Source organism: Aotus nancymaae, unplaced genomic scaffold (genome assembly GCF_030222135.1).
Source record: "Aotus nancymaae isolate 86718 unplaced genomic scaffold, 86718_ANA_hifiasm-v0.15.2.pri h1tg000021l, whole genome shotgun sequence".
In the NCBI taxonomy this organism is placed as follows: domain Eukaryota; kingdom Metazoa; phylum Chordata; class Mammalia; order Primates; family Aotidae; genus Aotus; species Aotus nancymaae.
The window spans coordinates 26,498,786-26,518,080 of record NW_026988433.1 but is presented as its reverse complement, the minus strand read 5'-3'; the positions used below and the strand labels follow the sequence as shown (position 1 = coordinate 26,518,080).

At 42.8% G+C, this 19,295-nt stretch overlaps 1 protein-coding gene and 1 long non-coding RNA gene across 4 annotated transcripts in view; one reads left to right on the top strand and one right to left on the bottom strand.

Annotated features, from left to right (window-relative positions):
- The window catches only part of LOC105728672 (uncharacterized), a 278,507-nt gene that overhangs the window by 145,211 nt on the left and 114,001 nt on the right, over positions 1-19,295 (bottom strand). The gene's annotated exons all lie outside the window — the stretch shown is intronic.
- The window catches only part of RFX4 (regulatory factor X4), a 179,463-nt gene that overhangs the window by 57,953 nt on the left and 102,215 nt on the right, over positions 1-19,295 (top strand). For all 3 annotated transcript variants that reach the window (XM_021675542.2, XM_012469174.3, XM_012469175.3), the window contains one exon: positions 10,363-10,486. In XM_021675542.2, the coding sequence (XP_021531217.2) occupies positions 10,363-10,486 (124 nt within the window). The remainder of the gene's footprint in view (positions 1-10,362; positions 10,487-19,295) is intronic.

The following is a 19,295-nucleotide window of genomic DNA, read 5'->3' as shown; positions in this document are numbered from 1 at the left end:
GGCCTCCTGCGTAGCTGGGATTATAGGCGCACACCACCACGTCCAGCTAATTTTTGTATTTTGGTGGAGATGAGGTTTCACCATGTTGACCAGGCTAGTCTTGAACTCCTGACCTCAAGTGATCCACTGGCCTCAGCCTCCCAAAGTGCTGGGATTACAGGTGTGAGCCACCGTGCCCAGCGTCATTTCCCTTTTGAGGAACATTTAGGCTGTGTTCAAATCTCATCTTTGCCATTACAAATAGGGCCTCACAGAACATCTTCCTGTATGGCCCCTTGAACACTGTGGGAGTGTTTCTTCGTGTCTGTATCAAGAAGCAGAATTGCTCCATTAACACTTAAAGTGTTGATGGATTGCAAAATTGACCATTTACCATTTTATATCTTCATCCACAGTGCAAAATACTTACAAAACAGGAACCTAAAGCTAGGACAAGCATCTCATTCTCTGAGGCATGTATGTCCTTCATGCTGTGCCCTCTCTCCAGCAGCAGCAGGCAGCCCCTGAGGACAGAGAGGAGGGAGGCCCAGGAAAGGACACTGGCCTCACCACCAAGGCGCCTGCCACCTGTCCGACAGTGCTGAGCTCTCCTGGGACATTTGGCTTGTTATTGGAATTGGGTTAGGAGCTATTTGCTTCTCCTTCTTCCCCTTCCTTGCCACAAACCCCCTCCCCATCACCCTAGAACAAATAACACCTCTCTAAGAACAAATAACACAGCAGCCAAGCAGCCTAAAATAATTGGGGCCACGTGATCTGGAGGCAACTCTCAGCAGAAAACAGGCAAATATTGTCAAATGCCTTCTGCCAAACACTTTCCAGCATCCTCAGTCACGAGGATTAGTAAATCCCAACTCACTGGGGATGGTGAGCGCTGCTGGAATCCCGGCTGCACAATAACCTCTATTCATGCAGAGAATTTCGAAATGGAAAGCAGCCTGTTCCGCAGTCCCGGCCTACTTGCTGCCAACACATGCCCCCTCCGTGCCCCGCCCTCACCCGCCACCCTTGCCGCCCCTACCCAGAGCTCCTTGTGCGCCTTCTGAGTAGGGATGTTTTCCCTTCCAGCAATTTACTGAAGAAATGAGACTCTTCCAAAAAGGAGGAGGACTGAAGATCAAATTGTCACTTTCAGGGGGAGTTGTGGGGAAATTTTCCTTTCTTTTGAAAAAAATTAAATGGAGGACTTGGGTGGTTGACAAGGTATCAATATTCCAAATTAATATGAAACAAAAGAAATTAATTTCTCTTTAGAATGTTCTGGAAGGTCATAGGTAAGAAATTGGGTTTGACACTGTTCCAAAGAAGAAATACATTGAAGTTTTAGACCAGATCACAGCTGCTAGACCAGACTCATTGGATGTCACTGATAACTGACGTTTTGTACCCGTTTGTGACTTGATTCTTACTCAACAGTGATAGAACATTGCTTTCATGACATGAGTTAGGTAACATGGTTCTGAAAAGGGAGGCTGGACATTTTCAGCTCTGAATGCAACCAGTGTTGCTAGATAATGCCACTAGATGTGACTGTGTCCTTCCAGATGTCCTCAGCTACAGATGGAGGAAGGTCAGTTAAGCCAGACAACTCAGTGCCAAGGGCAGCAATGTCTCAGGGAATGAGATGCAGGGTTGTGGAACCACAACTTTTTAAAAAAACATATTTTGTGCTGTGGGTAAGTGTGTCAAATGGTAAAGCCATTTGATGGGTAATTTTATAATCCCACTAGTATTTGAAGTACATGCACCCAGCAGCTCTGCTTCTTGATGCTGGCAGGGAGAAACACTCCCATGCAGGTGTGTAAGGGAGCACATAAGAAGATGTTCTGCAGGGCCCTATTTGTAACGGCAAAGTGCAACAGAGATGAGTAGAGACTGGTATAGGTGGAAAGGGACCACTGAGGAGGTAGCTTCTGGTAGGGGATGGTGCCAGAATCACCTCAGTACTGTCCAGGACCACCAGAGCTCTGGGCTGCAAACCTGTAGCCTAGGCCTCAAGAGAAGCATTAGCAACAGCATGGAAATTTCAACACTGTGCTTTATACACTGCCTAGTTTCATCCAAAGAAAAAAGAGGGGACTTGAATAACCAAAAACTGGACTGAGTGATTCTAGAAGCTGCCTAAGCTCAGGCCTTACTGGAACACTAATTCAGTAGGTTATAGGTCAAACCCAGGGTAGGAATTTGATGCCTACTTTAGATCACCTAGATCCAGTTTAGACATTGCAATGGCAGAAATAAGTCTCTGATTCAGTCCCTTGCCCTGCATCAGCCAGACCTACAGGTTCAGCAATCACCCATGGGATGCCAGGCTTGTGAGGTGATGTCACTGCTGAGCATACCTAATCCTCATGAAAATCCCGTAGAGAAGGCAGGACAGTTACCTGTATTTAAAGAGGAGGAAACCAAGGTAGGTGACTCAACACAGTGGAGTGTCATAGTCTCTTTCTACACAAAGAAGGGGACATACCTGACTCCCCAAGGAAATCCTCAACAAAGGGAGAGCTGGGCCAGCTGAGGTCCCCTGAGAAATGTCAGGGTCCACGCAAATGCTTGTTTCTTTCTTTTTTTTTTTTTTTTTGAGACGGAGTTTCGCTCTTGTTACCCAGGCTGGAGTGCAATGGCGCAATCTTGGCTCACCGCAACCTCCGCCTCCTGGGTTCAAGCAATTCTCCTGCCTCAGCCTCCCGGCAAATGCTTGTTTCTTATTGGCTCGTCTACTCAGCAGCAATACCTGGCTTAACTGTTGTTTAGTGAGATAGACTGATTGTTTGTTTGTTTGTTTGATTTTGCTTTGGATTTTTCTAGACTTAGCCTCAGGCCTAACCAGAGCCCATATGAGCCAAAGCCCACTGTTTTCTGTTCATTTGCTGTCTGGTGGTGTTATCACCCTAGCTCCCATCGTCCTTCTGGTAAACTGTTGGTTTCTTGAAGGCTGGGGCAAGAGTAGTGTCTTCTTGTTCATGGCTGTATTCTATGGCGCCTGGTACATAGTAGGTGCTCAATAAATATATGCTGACAGACTGACCAAATGAATGTCAGTCTCTAGCACACAGTGAGAACTTTAGAAGCATCATACCCGAATTCATCCATTTTTTTTGTTTGTTTTTATTTTGTTTTTTTGAGACGGAGTCTCACTTTGTCACCATGCTGGAGTGCAGTGGCGCAATCTCGGCTCACTGCAACCTCTGCCTCCTGGGTTCAAGTGATTGTCCTGCCTCAGCCTCCTGAGTAGCTGGGACTACAGGCACGCGCCACCCTGCCCAGCTAATTTTTGTATTTATAGGAAAGACGGGGTTTCACCATGTTGACCAGGATGGTCTCTATCTCTTGACCTCATAATCCACCCACCTTGGCCTCCCAAAGTGCTGGGATTACAGGCGTAAGCCACCGTGCCAGGCCCATACTTTTAAAGCCTAGCTTTGTCCAGCCAAGTCACTGCGGACAAACCACTTTACTTCCTTGACCCTCCATTTCTTCCTCTATGTGATAGGGGATAGTGTTACTCATCTTGTGGGGTAGTGATAGCTAATCTGAACATCCCTGGTGCAGAGTAGGCACTTGAAAATATAAATCAAATGTGTTAATATTAACCATGCTTTTCCTTTAACCACTCAGATATTAAGATTAATAAAATACCAGAGTCCTTTGACCTGTGCAAAAGCCTGCCTTCCTTCTTTTTGGCCTTTTCTCCTCTCCCCTCCTTTCTCCTGCAGTGTTCACACTGTGTTCAGGACACAGTGCTAGGAACTATGTTAACATCCGTAGGAATTTGCTTTGGTCCCTGCCCTCAAAGGACTTTCAGTTTAAGATATAAAACATTACCTGAATATTCTACAATATTATAAAATAATGCTGATCATTACTCTTAATTGAGTGTTCCCTATAGTAAAGGGCCTTAGGCTGTGTGTGGATTCTTGTCCTCACAGCAAGCTTGGTAGATGGGTACAGTTTCTCTCATTTTACGGATGAATGAAGTGAAACAGTTCAAGTAACATTTCCCAGGCTATACAGCTTGTAAGTGGTAGAGGCAGGTTTCAAACTCAGTGATCTCAAACTCTAAAACCTGTATCACCTGATGAAAGCTATTTGAGCCATCAGCTATAAGGAACTATGGCCATCCCTGGGAAGTAGTGAGAGCTTTACGAGCAGAGGATGTGGCTTTTCTACAAACATAACAGTACATGGCATTTAGACCATTGCAGCACTCTGCACTCTACATGTTATTGAAGGAATAAATGAATTTGGCAAAGGAGGAAAGGATTAAGAAGTGGTTAGCAGATGGGGTGGGTTGTGCATTGAACATAGTTCCATGGAAAGGAAATGTGAGTTGAGCCTTGATGCGTGGAGCATGGTGGAATAGGTCATCCCTTGTAGTAGGAACGTGATGGATCATGTGTTGGGGTGGAAGGTGACATGGTGTCTCAGGAGCGGGAAATGGTCTAGTTTGCTGGAAAGAGGTATACCTGTGGGGAAGCAGGCCGGAGAAGGAGCCAGGGGCCTTGGATGCCACGGTCGGGAATGTGAACTTTCATGGAGAGGGAACGGGGAGCTATTGATGGGTATAGACTACTGTCTTGTCCCAATGGCTTGACAAGGTTTTTTTTTTTTCTCACATAGTTTATAGTTTCAGATCTCTGTGACAACTTTGGTGATAAGTTATAATAGTTCATATTTTTAAAAAATCCTGTTGTAAGGTCTGGGATTTCTGTAAAAAAAAAGTCCTGTTGTCTTTTCTTTTGGTAAAAGAGAATAAAAAGTTTTTGTTCTTGACATGTATGCAAGAACTTGAGAAGTGGGCACTGCGAACTGATGCAGAGCAACCTTTCATAAGAATAATCGATCATGCTGCTCCCATGCTTATAAAACACTTAATCGGTTTAAAAGATCTCTGTGTATACATGTAAGAAATCACAGGCTTAAAATGAGGACAGTGGGAAATTATGTCAGGTGCTGAAGCATTTGCTTTTCATTGTGAAGTGCTGATACAAAGCTTCCTCCATGTGCCCTAGGAGGCCACATGCTGAAACCTTGTGAGGAGGTCTTCTTAAAAATATATAACTCAGATAATGACTCATGTTAGCTAGCAGACTGAGCTCATTATCTCTCCATAATAGGATAGGTTCAATTCAAATATAATCAAGTTGTTAAATAGAAGATAAGAAAATGGAAGAAGTGGGGAATTTTTTTGTGATCATTAAAAAAACCCAGGTATAATGGAGCATTGTTCACCATGTCAGACTAATGATGTCCTCTTAAAGAGAGGAGGAAACGAGAAAATTTCATCAGATATGAAGAGAAATAATTAACTGCCTTTCTTTCTGCCATGCCTTGGTCAGGGAAGTGGACATTCCAATTAGCAACTTTAGTACACAGGCAGAACCTCTGGATTTTGTGAGGTTTGGGCAAAGGTGTCATGATGCTATTCCTGTAGAAACTCATCAAGGATCAAAGGAGCCCTTCCGTGCCAATTACATCCATTTGTTCATAGAGCTTATTAAAATGCTTTGTAGTTATAAGCCACCTAGTTACTTTGAGGCTAAGAAGCTCCGGAAAGAGGAACAAAAACGTGGGCTGAAATGTAGTTATTTAGGAGGCTCTGGCCTTTGACAGGTAACCGTTTAATTAGCTCAGGCTGTGTGAACCATGACTTACACCCATCTGATTTGAATAGTTTGATGCTGCTATGGGTTCATTTGATGGGATGTATCTTAACCACGATCTTGTATTTTAATCTTGACCTCTTGGCCAGATTTAGTGAGCACACAGCCACAAGATCAGCAAATAGAAACTGAGGCACCGGGAGCTTAAATAAAGTAACTAATCAGTGAAGGTGCCAGGACTTTACTTGGAAACCCATGCTGTTTAACGCTGCATTTGAAAGCATGATTTTCACCTTTACCTCTCCTCTCCTTCTGTATTTCTGATCGTGGGGAATGGAACCCCCATTCATTCATTCTGCCCAGTTAGGAACCTGAGAGTTTGCTTGGTTGCTCCTGCCCCCCTCACATCTGGCAGCATGAGGCCCACACCCTAAGTGTTATCTCTGCCTCACAACCACTGCTTCAGTTCATGCCCCAGCATTTCCTGCCGGAACTATTATAGTAGTTCCTAATTGGTCTCCTGTGTTCATTCATTCATTCAACAAGTCCTAATTAATCAGCCACTATGTGCCAGGCTTTGATCGTCCTCCTTGGCCACCTCCCCTAGAGGTGCAGAGCAAACTTTCCAAAGATTACATTGATCATGCCACTCCCATGCTTAAAAAAATCTAATTGGTATTAAAGGATATCTATTAATTTAAATAATAATATGCAAGATGAGTTCTGAATGGTTTGAAATACACCTTTGTTTAGGATGTTCAGAGATTTTTTTGGCCAAAATAAATTCTAGGAAGTCATTAATGAAAATAAGCAAAAAGGAATACTTTTATCTTCTCCACAGCTTGTCATACACAAAATTGCAGCTGCCCAAATTGTTCATAGGTATGCATGAGACTGGAAAATGTTCCACTACAAGTGCTGAAGTTAAATCTCTTTTAAAAATTGCTTAATGGATCTCTCAAAAGTCTAAGATAGCCAGGCTTGGTGGCTCATGCCTGTAATCCCAGCACTTTGGGAGGCCAAGGCGGGTGGATCACATGAGGTCGGGAGTTTGAGACCAGCCTGGCCAACATGGAGAAACCCTGTCTTAACTAAAAATACATAAATTAGCCAGGTGTGGTGGTGGGCACCTGTAATCCCAGCTACTCAGGAGGCTGAGGCAGGAGAATCGCTTGAACCTGAGAGGCAGAGGTTGCAGTGAACCCAGAGGGCACTACTGCAATCCAGCCTGGGTGACAGAGCAAGACTCTCTCAAAAGAAAAAAAAAAAGTCTAAGATGATACCTGTGAGACAGGTGTTTCATTCTTGTTTTTGTTGTTTGACATTCTTTTATTATACTCAAGCCATTCCTGGCAAATAGAACATATTTAAATTAATGTCAGTTATTGTTGTTATTGATAATAATATTATTATTATTCCTATAGCAGCCTAGAAGCACTCAGATCTTCCTGTCTCCTCTGAGTCTTTGTTTCTTTCAGTCCTCCTGAGTACAATTCTAATGCCTTCTTCTGAAAATAACATTTTTATAGTAGCTCTTCAACTCCAAGGGGGTGCTAAATTCTTAAGCCAAATCATATCCATTTGTGTGGCATTTAAAGACTCCCTCCACCCGCCATGGTTCTTCCCTTTAGAGACCCCTTCACTCTCTCTCCACTGGGATCAGCATTTCCCATCGTTCAAAGCACATGGCATGTCCATCTCCCATCCTTGCTGTTCTACTTGCCTGAAATGTCCCTCCCTCCCCCAACTACCATGGCAGAATACCAGAGAGGTTTGGAGTGAGACAAACCCTCCTACTTACTAGCTGCATGACTGGGCAAATGAGTTACACTCCCTGAGTCTCAAATTCCTATCCTGAAACATATGTGTAAATACCTACCTCATACCATACAGTTATTGTGAGATCAAATGAGACCATGGATACCCAGTGCCCAGCACCTAGGAAGAGCTCAAGAGATGCTAGCTGTTGTTGTTTTTTGTTGTTACACAATTCCAAACCCAGTTCTTCCATGAGACATTAATTATCTACTCTCATCTGCACATCAATCTCTCTGCTTTCCCACCTTCAACTGTACCTATGGTCAGGAGTTTATAGTAATTAAATATTATTTTTTGTGTTGTGCATACTTCTCCCCAAATAGACTGAAAAGTTAACTAGGACATAGATCATGTCTTATGCCAACACAAGTGCCTACAGGAGCCAGACAAGGAACAGAAAACAGACAGGGCACAAAAAAAAATAGGGAGGAGTGAGGACTCTGGCCAACTCCAGGGCACATGTAGCTCTGGCCAATTGTTGTCGTGCGGGAATATGGGCCCAGTGTTGCCAGATCTCGGCTTTTTCAAAAGAAGCCAGAAATCCAGATTCTTATGTGCAGTGTCCTGAATTTTAAAAATTGGGCCAACACTGTTCAGGCCAAAACAAAGCATGTCTGTGAGACCCCAGTTTGAGAAAGCTGTCTGATTCAGAGGGCCCCTACAAGTTTGTACACAAGCTGGTTACTTGGACCTCTGAACTCACTTTTATAGAGGAACAATGCTGTGAATGGCAGTTAGGGGTCCAGGCTAACCTCCGAGGCTGATTTTCATTCATATTGGACCTGAAGCTTAGGACAGTCCTAAGAAACCTATTATTTATGTGAAACCCTTTTCTTAGGAAAACACACTTAGAATTCCAGTTTATGATGTCAAAGACATATATCAGAATGTAAGCCCATTTAGGACAGGACCATTATTTTGTTCTCCACTGTTTCCTCAATATCTAGGACATCGCCTGGCATTTAGTAAATATTTGTTGAGTTAAATGTTATCTGTGTCTTTTTCCATCTGACTACCATTAATCTGTTCACTGTATGCAAACAAGGACCAGCTTGCTCACTGTGATATCCCCAGTGCCTGGCGGGTGATACGATCAATAAATATTGGTTGAATGAATAAATGACTGAAATAATCTATGCATAAGACACTTATTGAGCACCTACTGTCTGCCAAGAAATACACTGGACCTCAAGGATACAGAAGTGACTCAGACACCATCCCAGCCTCAAGGAATTTGATCACCTAGAAAGGATTACCTCAACTATATTTCTGGGAACATTTCTAAAAACCATCCCTAGTTACTCAGTGTTCCCCTTCCCAGAAGAAGGGGGATGGATGAGATGATTGGGAACCATTCAGCACCAGCTCTCATCTTGGCACTGACAGGTCTGTGTCCCTAGGGTTGTATCCCCCTCTACGGGGCTGGAATATGAAATGACTGAACTGATGTTCTTGCAATCACATGTTGGAACAAGCTGAGTGAGTGCTGCCCTTTCAAGTGGGCACCTTGGAGGGCCGTGTCCTCATTCCTCTTCACTTACGACAGCCCTGGGCCACTTCTTTGGCAAATGCTCTCAGAGGGAGTTTTGAAGCCACTCGAGGACATTTGTTTCATCGCTTTAGAATTATGCCTTATTTTTGACCAAAAATATTGGGATTGGGGGAATGGCTTTCCAGTCACTTTATCCCCCAAACTTGCTTCCAAATGACTTTGGGTTGTTTCCTAAAATCTAGTTAATGATCAAAGGAGAAAAGTTTTCTGTTGGTGAGTTGATTGAGCAGTAGGTGCCCCAGGCTTCGAAGGCATGACCCAAAATAGAAGTTTCCAAATTGTCTTGTGCCACAGCAGTTTTCTTGGGAAAGGTGTTTAACCTTCCAGGGTGCCTAGGACAATGGAGGCATGATTCATTTGGATGCCTACATTCTGGTGTTTGGGTTAAAGAATAATAAAATTTTTAAAACCCTGTCTCTAATTTTTGTTTATATCTCCAATATCTAGCAGAGAGTCAGGACATATAGTGCCCAAAAATGTTTTCCGGAGAGGAAGAATGAATGATGAGGAGGTCTGATGTCTACTCAGTGCTTATCATGCACGTGCCAGGCACCATGCAGATGCTTGTCACACATTACCTCATCTGATCATTATAACCACTTTAGGAGGCACTTACAAATCAATCCCTCCAAAGGGAAACAGGCCTGAGCTTAAGTAACTTGCCCAAGGTCACCAAGCCAGCAAGTAACAAGGCTGGGTCTGTAAACTCAGTTGTAAAAAATCTCTCCTACAGAATCCCTAACCTAGACTCGCCAAGAAGGTAAGGAATGGGTATAGAATCATTCCTCCTAGCACAGCAGAATAGAAGAGGATCCTAAAGTAATCATGGGCCAACTTCCTCCTCTGGTCATGAGACCTCCCTTCAGTCAGCAGATTAGTGGCTGTACGGCTGCACAAGTCTCTCCTTGGGCATTGGTTTTCCCAGACGATCCCCCTCCATTGAGTTTGTCAGCCAAGGAGCTCCAAGATGTTGACATCCTCCTTTGGCTTTTAGCTATTACAAATGGCTCCTCAAGTGGGTCTGTGGTTGCAATCCTGGCTGATTGGGGCCCCCACAAGACCCTAAGTAGTTTTTGGAGTTTGCAAGTATCTGATCTACCCAGAACAAGGCCAGGCCAATGACAGTACAGAGTAGAGAGTCTGGGAATTTGGGCTGAAAAAGTAGCCTGGACTCATACCCAAAAGGACCAGGATTCTCACAGTGCCAACTCACTAACACCAGGCATGACCTTGGGCGTCTTGCTTTGTCTTTCTGGGCCCCAGTTTCTCCACCTGTAGAAAGAGCGTTATTTCTAAGGTCTGCTCCTCTCTAGAAGACTAGAAAAAACAGATCGTTCTTGCTTGGGGCAGGTAACACATTTTTTGCTCATTGGGCATTTATTTCCCTAGGCTGGAGGAGAACTATGAGATTGCAGAGGGGGTCTGCATCCCTCGCAGTGCCCTCTATATGCATTACCTGGATTTCTGCGAGAAGAATGATACCCAACCTGTCAATGCTGCCAGCTTTGGAAAGGTGAGTCCAGCCTCACCAGGCTTATCCTCCCCACGACCCCAACTTTAAGTAATTTATGCGCAGTCTTAAAGCATTTTAGTTATTTTTTTTAAAGTTATCAAAGATCTTACATTGGTACTTTGACAACTTCAACTTCACTGTGAAACTTTGCTATCAAAGTTTCAAATAGTTCAAAAACATTATAAAGTAAGAATGTTTTTGTCTCATTTGAATTTCCTCAGTACTTAATTTTCACAAAGTAACGTCTTTTCTCTGAGAGGCAAATATTGAACTCACAAATGTGTTACATGGATGTCAATCAGCCTGGAACAGGCAACCTGCTTGGCTTAGTCATGTGGATGCTTGGAGGAACTGGAAATGGCCCTGTATCCTTAGATTGGAGGTGTGGGGTCCTCTGCAAGGAGTGATACTATTTGCATTGTCACCGCAGTCCTGACTGTTCTCTTTACACCTTATAATAAAACTATAATCTACATTCAGAACTATGTCTACAAAAAATTGTTAGCACTGATCATTCCCATTTAATAGGCCAAGGAAAGCTGTTGGGGCATTCTTTAAGACTGATCATTTATTTATTTGATGGCTAAAAATCTCTATTTTACACCAAAAAATACCCAATTTGAGTCAATACATCTAAACTCTTCCTCCTTTTGTTAACTTCCTTTTTCTATGTGTAATTTTTCCTGCATCTGCTTACAAAAATAGGCTTGTTCTCCGCCACGATTCTTTACCAGTATTTTGAGTGCAGGAATACCAAGGGCTGAAGTGGCAGAAAGAGTCAGTGTATGAGTTTCAGGAATTCCCTTTTCAGATCCCCAACAGATAAATCATCTGCAGGAAAAAACAAAGAGCAGTGTTAGGCCTGAGCCAACCACTCCGGAAAGCCCAAAAACTGAGTGGCTGAGAAATGGCTGCATTCTAGAAATGGGAGGATGCTCTGCGGTGACTTTGGGAGGGTAAAGCATTTTTGTGCTGCATTGACACGATTTCTCCAAAGTGAAAGAGATGTTTTTAAAAAGTCAGTGGAGAAACTACCTTTGGCTATTTCGTTCATTCATTTCTTCAGTCCCTCAGTATCGATAGAGACTGGCTATGTCGGAGGCCCTGTGTTAAGTAGTGGCAATGGGGATCCAGAAAAGATCTCGGTATGACTCTGCTATGGAGGTGCCCCCTAGAAGGTGGGAGAAGGGAGAGCACACACTGTGGATGTGTATGCTGTGAGCTTGGCCAGGTGTTTGCGGTGTCATCTACAAACCCTCTTGCAGAGGCCACAGTGGAGAGCCCAGATGAAGCCTCTTACATACAGGTTGGGGACAGTTTGGGTGAACCAAAAGACCAGGAATCCTGACTTTCCTGGACTTAACTATCTAACCTCTCTGAGCCTCAGCTTCCCCAGCTTCCTCAGGGGGATGTTGCCAGATTCAACTGAGATGATGTCAGTGGATGATGGAAGGTACTGTTTACTCAGTCATCCAGTAACTCAGACATATATTAAGCACCTACCATGTGCTATTATAACTGTTGCTGTTATGAACTCTGCATGAGATGTCTGTGCATAGATACAAATAGACATTTGTTAGCTTATATTCTGCAAAACAAACAAAAACCCTCACCACTTTTAGAAATTCCAGTTTGCCTGCTAAGAACCCTCTATTCTCTCTTTCTCAAATACTTCTGTAACCCTATTAGCTTGTGGTTTTCTTGACCTCTTCATCTAGGTAAAATCAGTTTACACTCACACCTTTACCTCAGCACCCCAGTCTCATTCTCATTTTAAGTCTCAAGCCTGCTCCAAGACTTTAGCAGCTCTCAAGGCATTTGCATTCTCAGGGTCACTTTGACTAGGGACTCTTCCTTCTAGTCATGAGCCATGTGTGGCTGTTTAACTTAAAGTTAAACAAAATAAAAACTTCAGTTCATTAGCAGTTGCATTAACCACGTTTCAAATACTCAAGAGCCACATATGACTAGAAGCTACCATATTGGGCAGTGCAGGATGGAATGTTCCCAGTATCACAGAAAGTTCTATCAGACAGTCGTGTGCTATACCACAGTGAGTCAAGGAGGAAGCTGAGCACCCCCTTTGCTTTTTGCAAGACAGCCTGCAAGAAGCCTCTGTGATCCTAGTAGAGTGAGATTTGTAGAAGTTTACATCCCAAACAGGGTCCCACTGAACAGACATCACATCCTCCACTTCAAAATGCTCTTCAGCCTCTTCACCACAGTGGGGGCTTACTGGCCCTGCCCCTGCTGCTCCTATAACCAGTCCCAGCCTTTCTCCACCCTACTATCTCCCTTTTCTCTACTTCCATCTCCCTTCTCATTCTCTCTTCCTCCTCCTTGAGACACCCCTCCCTCACTAAATGTCATCTCTTCTTCGATCTTTGGTTTCTGCTGACATCTATGCCCGTAGAGGTTATCTCACTCACCCTAAATGGCTTTTCAAAATATTTTTCCAAACAATACATGTCCTCCCTAAGAATTACAGTGCCAGCTGCTTCCAAAATAGTCATTTTAAAAAACATCCAAACTCCGTCTTATCTTCAGTCTGAAAACAAGTAAATACTCTAATGGCTCTAAAAGCACAAATGCAAATGCTCTGTGCAGCTGCCTTGCCATCAATTTCAAATGGACTGGGAATTGGGGCTGTCCTTCCAGCCACAGAGGACAGGAGCTGCCTGCTAAGGGTTTCTACACTGAGCTTGCTGGATTGAAATCCCAGACACATTTGCCTTTCCTGAGGACTTCAGCAAGCTGCAGCTGCCCTCTTCTTGAGAGAAAAAGACTAGTTGTTCTGTGAAACTTTGAGGTGAAATCGTGGACGTCTTCCTTTGAGCAGATTCATCCAAACTTATGATTCATTGGTGAACTTTTAACTTAGAACAGGCAAGGTTTAATATTTCAGCTTAGCTTTTAGAGAACAAATATATCGGTAGTAATCTCTACCCAGCTTGCAAGTAGGCTGAGGCAAAACAGACATCAATGCTGAAGCTGTCCCCCAGGGTGACCTGGTTGGGATACTGTTCTTCATAAAGCGGATGGCAGCCATTGCTTTGCTGCAAGTAAGATCTGAAATGTAAATCCTCTTTCCAAGTCTGTGGCCAAGCCCCATAAGCACTGGCTTCCAGTAATGCTGTATTGACTTTGGGTCCCGGAATTAATTTAGGGAGTGTAGAGAATGTGAAAGCTTCCAGCTGAAAGGGTCTTGTGCCTGCTTTCGTTGTTAAGGGTAATGAAAGGTCACCTGACTTGGAGTCACCGAACTTTTCTGAGCTCATATTTCCTTATCTTTAGACACGAATAATCCCTCACAGAACTAGGGATAAAATGAGACAGTGCTTATGAGGATGTTTTTTGAAATTGTAAAGTGTCTACCCAACAAATAAATCATCATTATCTAAATCATGGCCCCATTCCATCTCACCTCCCATATTTCTTTACCATGCTTTATTCTTCTTTATAGCATTTATCATGGCTTGAAATAGATACATTTATACATTATAGTTCTCTTGTGCTCTCTCTCTATATATATATAGCTATTTTTCACTACTGCTGTTCTAGGCTTGCCAAATATACATATGTTTATATACATATATATGCATATGTATATATATATATAAGCACCTACCATGTGAGTATAGAGAAGCATTATATATACATAATGATTTTGTTTTATCTGTCTCCTCTAGAATGAAAGCTCTATGAGGATTTTTTTGTTCACTATGCATCCCCTACAGCCAGAACAATGCCTGGCATGGAATAAGCCCTCAGATATTTGTTAAATGTTGTATGATTTATATTTACATTATTTGTCAGGGACCATGTGAATCATTTTTACATACGTGAACTCATTTAACCCTCATGATAATAACCCTATGAAACTGATGTTGTATCTATTTTCCAGTAGCCCATTTACTGAGTAGGAATGAACTCATTGAGGTACAAATGGAAGCTAGCTGTATTTTTACTTACTTTGAAGAATCGCCTACAAAGTTTTCTGTCCAACTCTTCCTGTTCTGATGATGATGTCTTCAGAGGGAAATCCCACAGCATCTGGCCATGTTCACCCATCACATTGGTCTTGGTTTAATAATTACAGCTCATTCTCAGCTATTAAAAAGTGCAATTCATTCCAATTAAAACTACAATCTCACATCTAAGTCAGAGCTTCTTCCTCCCTGTGGCTCAGAATTTGCTCTGGGAAAGAGGAGTAGGGTCAGCTTTTTCTCCTTCCCTTTCTGGCTCCTCCAGGGTTGGGGGTGGGAGACAGTAAAGGAGGAAAGGCAACAAGAGTCATTTGACCAACTGTTGCTCACTGGGGGCTTCTCCTAGCTATCAGTGCCTTCTGCTATGACTGCCACCAAAATGCTGGGGTCAGGGATCCTGTCACAGGTTTTGGGGGAGTCTCTGTGGGTCTCTGTTTGCATTAGCTGAGAGATGTGTTCTCCAGCCAACCTCCTACCACCTCCACTCACAGGCTACTTTGACCCTTCCAGTAACCGAGTAGTCACTCTGTAGCTCTCTTATTTTGTTGGAAGCATCTGCCTAACTCACTGCACAGAGAGTTTTACACCCTGATTCTTTTTTTTTTCTTTTCTTTTTTTGAGACGGAGTCTTGCTCTGTCACCAGGCTGGAGTGCAGTGATGTGATCTTGGCTCACTGCAACCTCTGCCTTTTGGGTTCAAGCGATTCCCCTGCCTCAGCCTCCTGAGTAGCTGGGACTACAGGCGCATGCCACCATGTTTTTGTATTTATTTTTTTTTAGTAGAAACGAGGTTTCACCATGTTGGCCAGGATGGTCTCGATCTCCTGACCTTGTAATCTGCCTCAGCCTCCCAAAATGCTGGAATTACAGGCATGAGCCACCATGCCCGGCCTACACCCTGATTCTTAGAGATACCAAGAGGAGCCCCAGAAAAGCAGAACTGACAGATAGAACAGGCTGAACTCAATGAAACATAAACAAAAAATAGCTTTAGTTTGTTCTAAGTTTGTCTATGGCCCACTTTCTTCCCTGACCCTGATGGTTGCATGGCAGATTTAATAGCTTTTGGGTTATTGATTATAAGAACAAACATCTTCTCAATAATTAAGACTCTCTTTTAGATGTTAAAAGTCCAGTCCAGTCCAGTTCTTGAATTTAAAACTGCAGTCTCACATCCACTTCAAAACTCCTCCCTAGCCCAGCTAGAATCTGCCTATCTGTGGCTTGGGGACCAACAGTGAGGAAGGGAAGAGTGTGATCTGATTTTCTCCTCTTCCCTGACCTTTCCCTCCTGATCCTGGTCCCTTTGGATGTGTTAGACTGAGAAAAAATTCTTCTGGAATATAACTCTAGCTCTCCAGGGAAATAGTGAAGTAAATTTTTAGAGAACAACAGAACTATAAATTGAAACAAACATGGTAATAGGGATCAGAATTGGCATACATATGACATTGTCTAAGCTTATCAATAGGCAATTTTTTTAACAGATGGTAGAAGTGTCTAGGTCTAACTTAGAATGCAGCATTCAGTTTTCATACAATTAAATAGCAAACATTTATGTAGGGCTTTCTGAATATGTGGTACTGTTCTAAGCACTTAACATGTATCAACCGTGTCTAGTTCTCTAAATAACTCTATGAGGTAGATACTGTTACTATTGTCTGCATTGCATGGACAGTAAACTGAGCCCCAGAGAAGTTTGGTGATTTGCCAAGTTCATACAGCCAATAAGTGGTGGACTCAGGATGTGAACTGGGGAAATATGGCCCCAGAGCCCATGCCCTTAGCCACCTCATTTACACAGGATGAGTTATTGCAGGGCTAGGCTAGGTATGTGTGGAGGCAGCTTTTGTGCACACTCTTGTCCTTTTGACTTGGTATAGTCATCAATAATCATCTGGTGACCTCCTAGGTGATGGAATTTGGGAGAGAAGTCTCAGCCTCTCTGTATCTCAGGGGTCAAGTGTGCTGATCACTGCAGTTGAGAAATGCTTTCCCAAATATTTGCAGCTGAGGTGTTCTAGGTACTGTGAACTCTGGGGTACTGGGCACTACCTCCCTCAGCACCTGGGTTCATCCATTTATCTGATATTCATTTATCTCATGTCTATATGGGCCAAGCCCTGTGCTGGGAGATGGGTTACAGAGTGAAGTCTGCCTTCAAGGGGATGACCCTGCAGAAGAGACATATGCACATGAGTGACTGCAAAACAGGATGGCAAATGTACCTCCTGAGTGTGAATGCAAGATTGGAGGGACACAGGATTGGAGGGATGCTTCCTCCTTGTGGGGGTGAGGAGCAGCCTGAAAACCAGGCTGGTCATGGAAAAGCTTCAGGCACTAAGCATCCCCCTCCCTCAGCCACAACCCTGGTAGATCCATGGAAGCTGAAGTGGGTGTTTTAATTTCACCAGAAGCCTCCTTCTCCTGCTTGACTATTGGTCTTTCAGAAACTCTAAAACAAAAACTCTACCCACACAAAGATGGAGCACCACTGCATTTGGCCAACAAGCTAAGTCTTTTCAGAAAGAACAACTGAACCTCAGATTTTTGTGCAAAGAGAACATCTCTAACCTACAAATAGGTTGCTTTCCAAGCATTTGTAAGATGCATTTCAGTAGAGCAGAGGTCCTCAACCCCTGGTCTTTGGACTGGTACCGGTCCATGGTATGTTAGGAACTGGGCCACACAGCAGGAGGTGAGTGGGTGGGTGAGTGAGCGAGCATTACATCCTGAGTTCTGCCTCCTGTCAGAACAGCAGTTGCATTAGATTCTTATAGAAGTGAGAACCCTATGGTGAACTGCGCTTGTGAGGGATCTAGGTTGCACGCTCCTTATAAAAATCTAATGCCTGATGATCTGAGGTGGAACAGTTCCATCCTGAAACCATTCTCCAGCCTGTCCATGGGAAAGTTGTCTTCCATGAAACCGGTCCCTGGTGCCAAAAAGGTTGAGGACGGCTGCAGTAGAGGCCACAAAATGAAAGAATGTCTTCTTCAACTAACATTTATTGAGGGTCTACCATGTGCTGCAGCCAAGGAATTTCCCATAATGTCAGGTTTTGAGCCCTGAACTTGAGGATCTATCACCTTTACTTGCTATGTGATGATGGGCAGGTCCTTTTCCCTCACTGAACCTTACTTCCTCCATCTATCAAATGGGGAAGTTAGTCTACAAGCATATGAGGATCCTTACCATATTGGCCCAAAACACTTTTCAACTACAAATCATAAAATAGCTAACACTGACTCTGTGCCAGTTCCTGGGAAAACACTTTTCATAGATTATCTGATTTAATCCTTGCATACCCTGTGAATGAAATGCTGTGATTTGGGTATTTTATTTGTTTGTTTAAAACTTTTTAAAAGAGAAATTTTAGGTTAACAGCAAAGAATAAGTACAGAGATTGCCCATATACCCCTGTCCCCACACTTGCACGGCCTCCCCCATTATCAACATCCCTCAGCAGAGTAGTACATTTGTTACAACTGATGAACCTACATTGACACATCATCACCCAAAGTCCATAGTTTACATTAGAATTCACTCTTGGTGACTTCACTCACATTGGTGAATTCACTGACATTCTATGAGTTTGGACAAATGTATAATTACATGTATTCATTGTTATGGTATCATGCAGCATATTTTCACTTCCCTAAAAATCCCCTGTTCTCTGCCTAGTCCTCTCTCCCTGTCCCCTAACCTCTGGTAACTACTGATCTTTTTACTGTCTCCAGTTTTGCCTTCTCCAGAATTTCATTTAGTTGGAATCATACAGTATGTACCCTTTTCAGATTTGCCTCTTTCCATTCATAATACGCATTTAGGTTTCCTCCATGTCTTTTATGGCTTGATAGCACATTTCTTTTTAGTGCTGAATAATATTTCATTGTCTGAATGTACCATGGTTTGTTTATCCACTTACTTACTGAAGGATATTTTGGTTGCTTCCCATTTTGGCAATTATGAATACAGCTGCTCTAAATATGCATGTGCAGGTTTTTGTGTGGACATAAGTTTTCAACTCCTTTGGGTAAATACCAGGGAGTGGAATTGCTAGATTGTATGATAAGAGTTTGCTTAGTTACTGCCAAACTGTCTTCCAAAGTGGCTGTACCATTTTGCATTCCCACGGCAATAAATGAGAGTTCCTGTTGTTCTACATCCTCACCAGCATTTGGTGTCAGTGTTCCAGGTTTTGGCCATTCTAATAGGTATACAGTGGTATGTCATTGTTGTTTTAATTTGCATTTCCCTGAAGTCATATGATGTGGAGCATCTTTTCATACTCTTATTTACCATCTGTATATCTCTTTGGTGAGGTATTTGTTGAGGTCTTTGGTCCATCTTTTAATTGGGTGGTTTGTTTTCTTATTGTTGAGTTTTTAAGGAGTTCTTTGTATCTTTTGGGTGATAGTCCTTTATTAGATGTGTCTTTTGCAACTATTTTCTCCCAGCCTGTGGCTTATCTTCTCATTCTCTTGACGTTGTCTTTCACAGAGCATAAATTTTTAATTTTAATGAAGTCCAGCTTATCTATTATCTTTTTCATGGATTGTGCCTTTGATGTTGTATCTAAAAAGTTATCATCATACCCAGGGTTATCTAAGTTTTCTTCTATGTTGTCTTCTAGATGTTTTACAGTTTTTGTGTTTTACTTAGATCTGTGATCCATTTTGAATTAATTTTTGGAATGGATGTAAGTTCTGTATCTAGATTATTGTTTTTTTTTTTTTTTTGGATGTGTATATTCAGTTGTTCCAGCACCATTTTGTTTAAAAGATTGTCTTTGCTTCATTTATTGCCTTTGCTCTTTATCA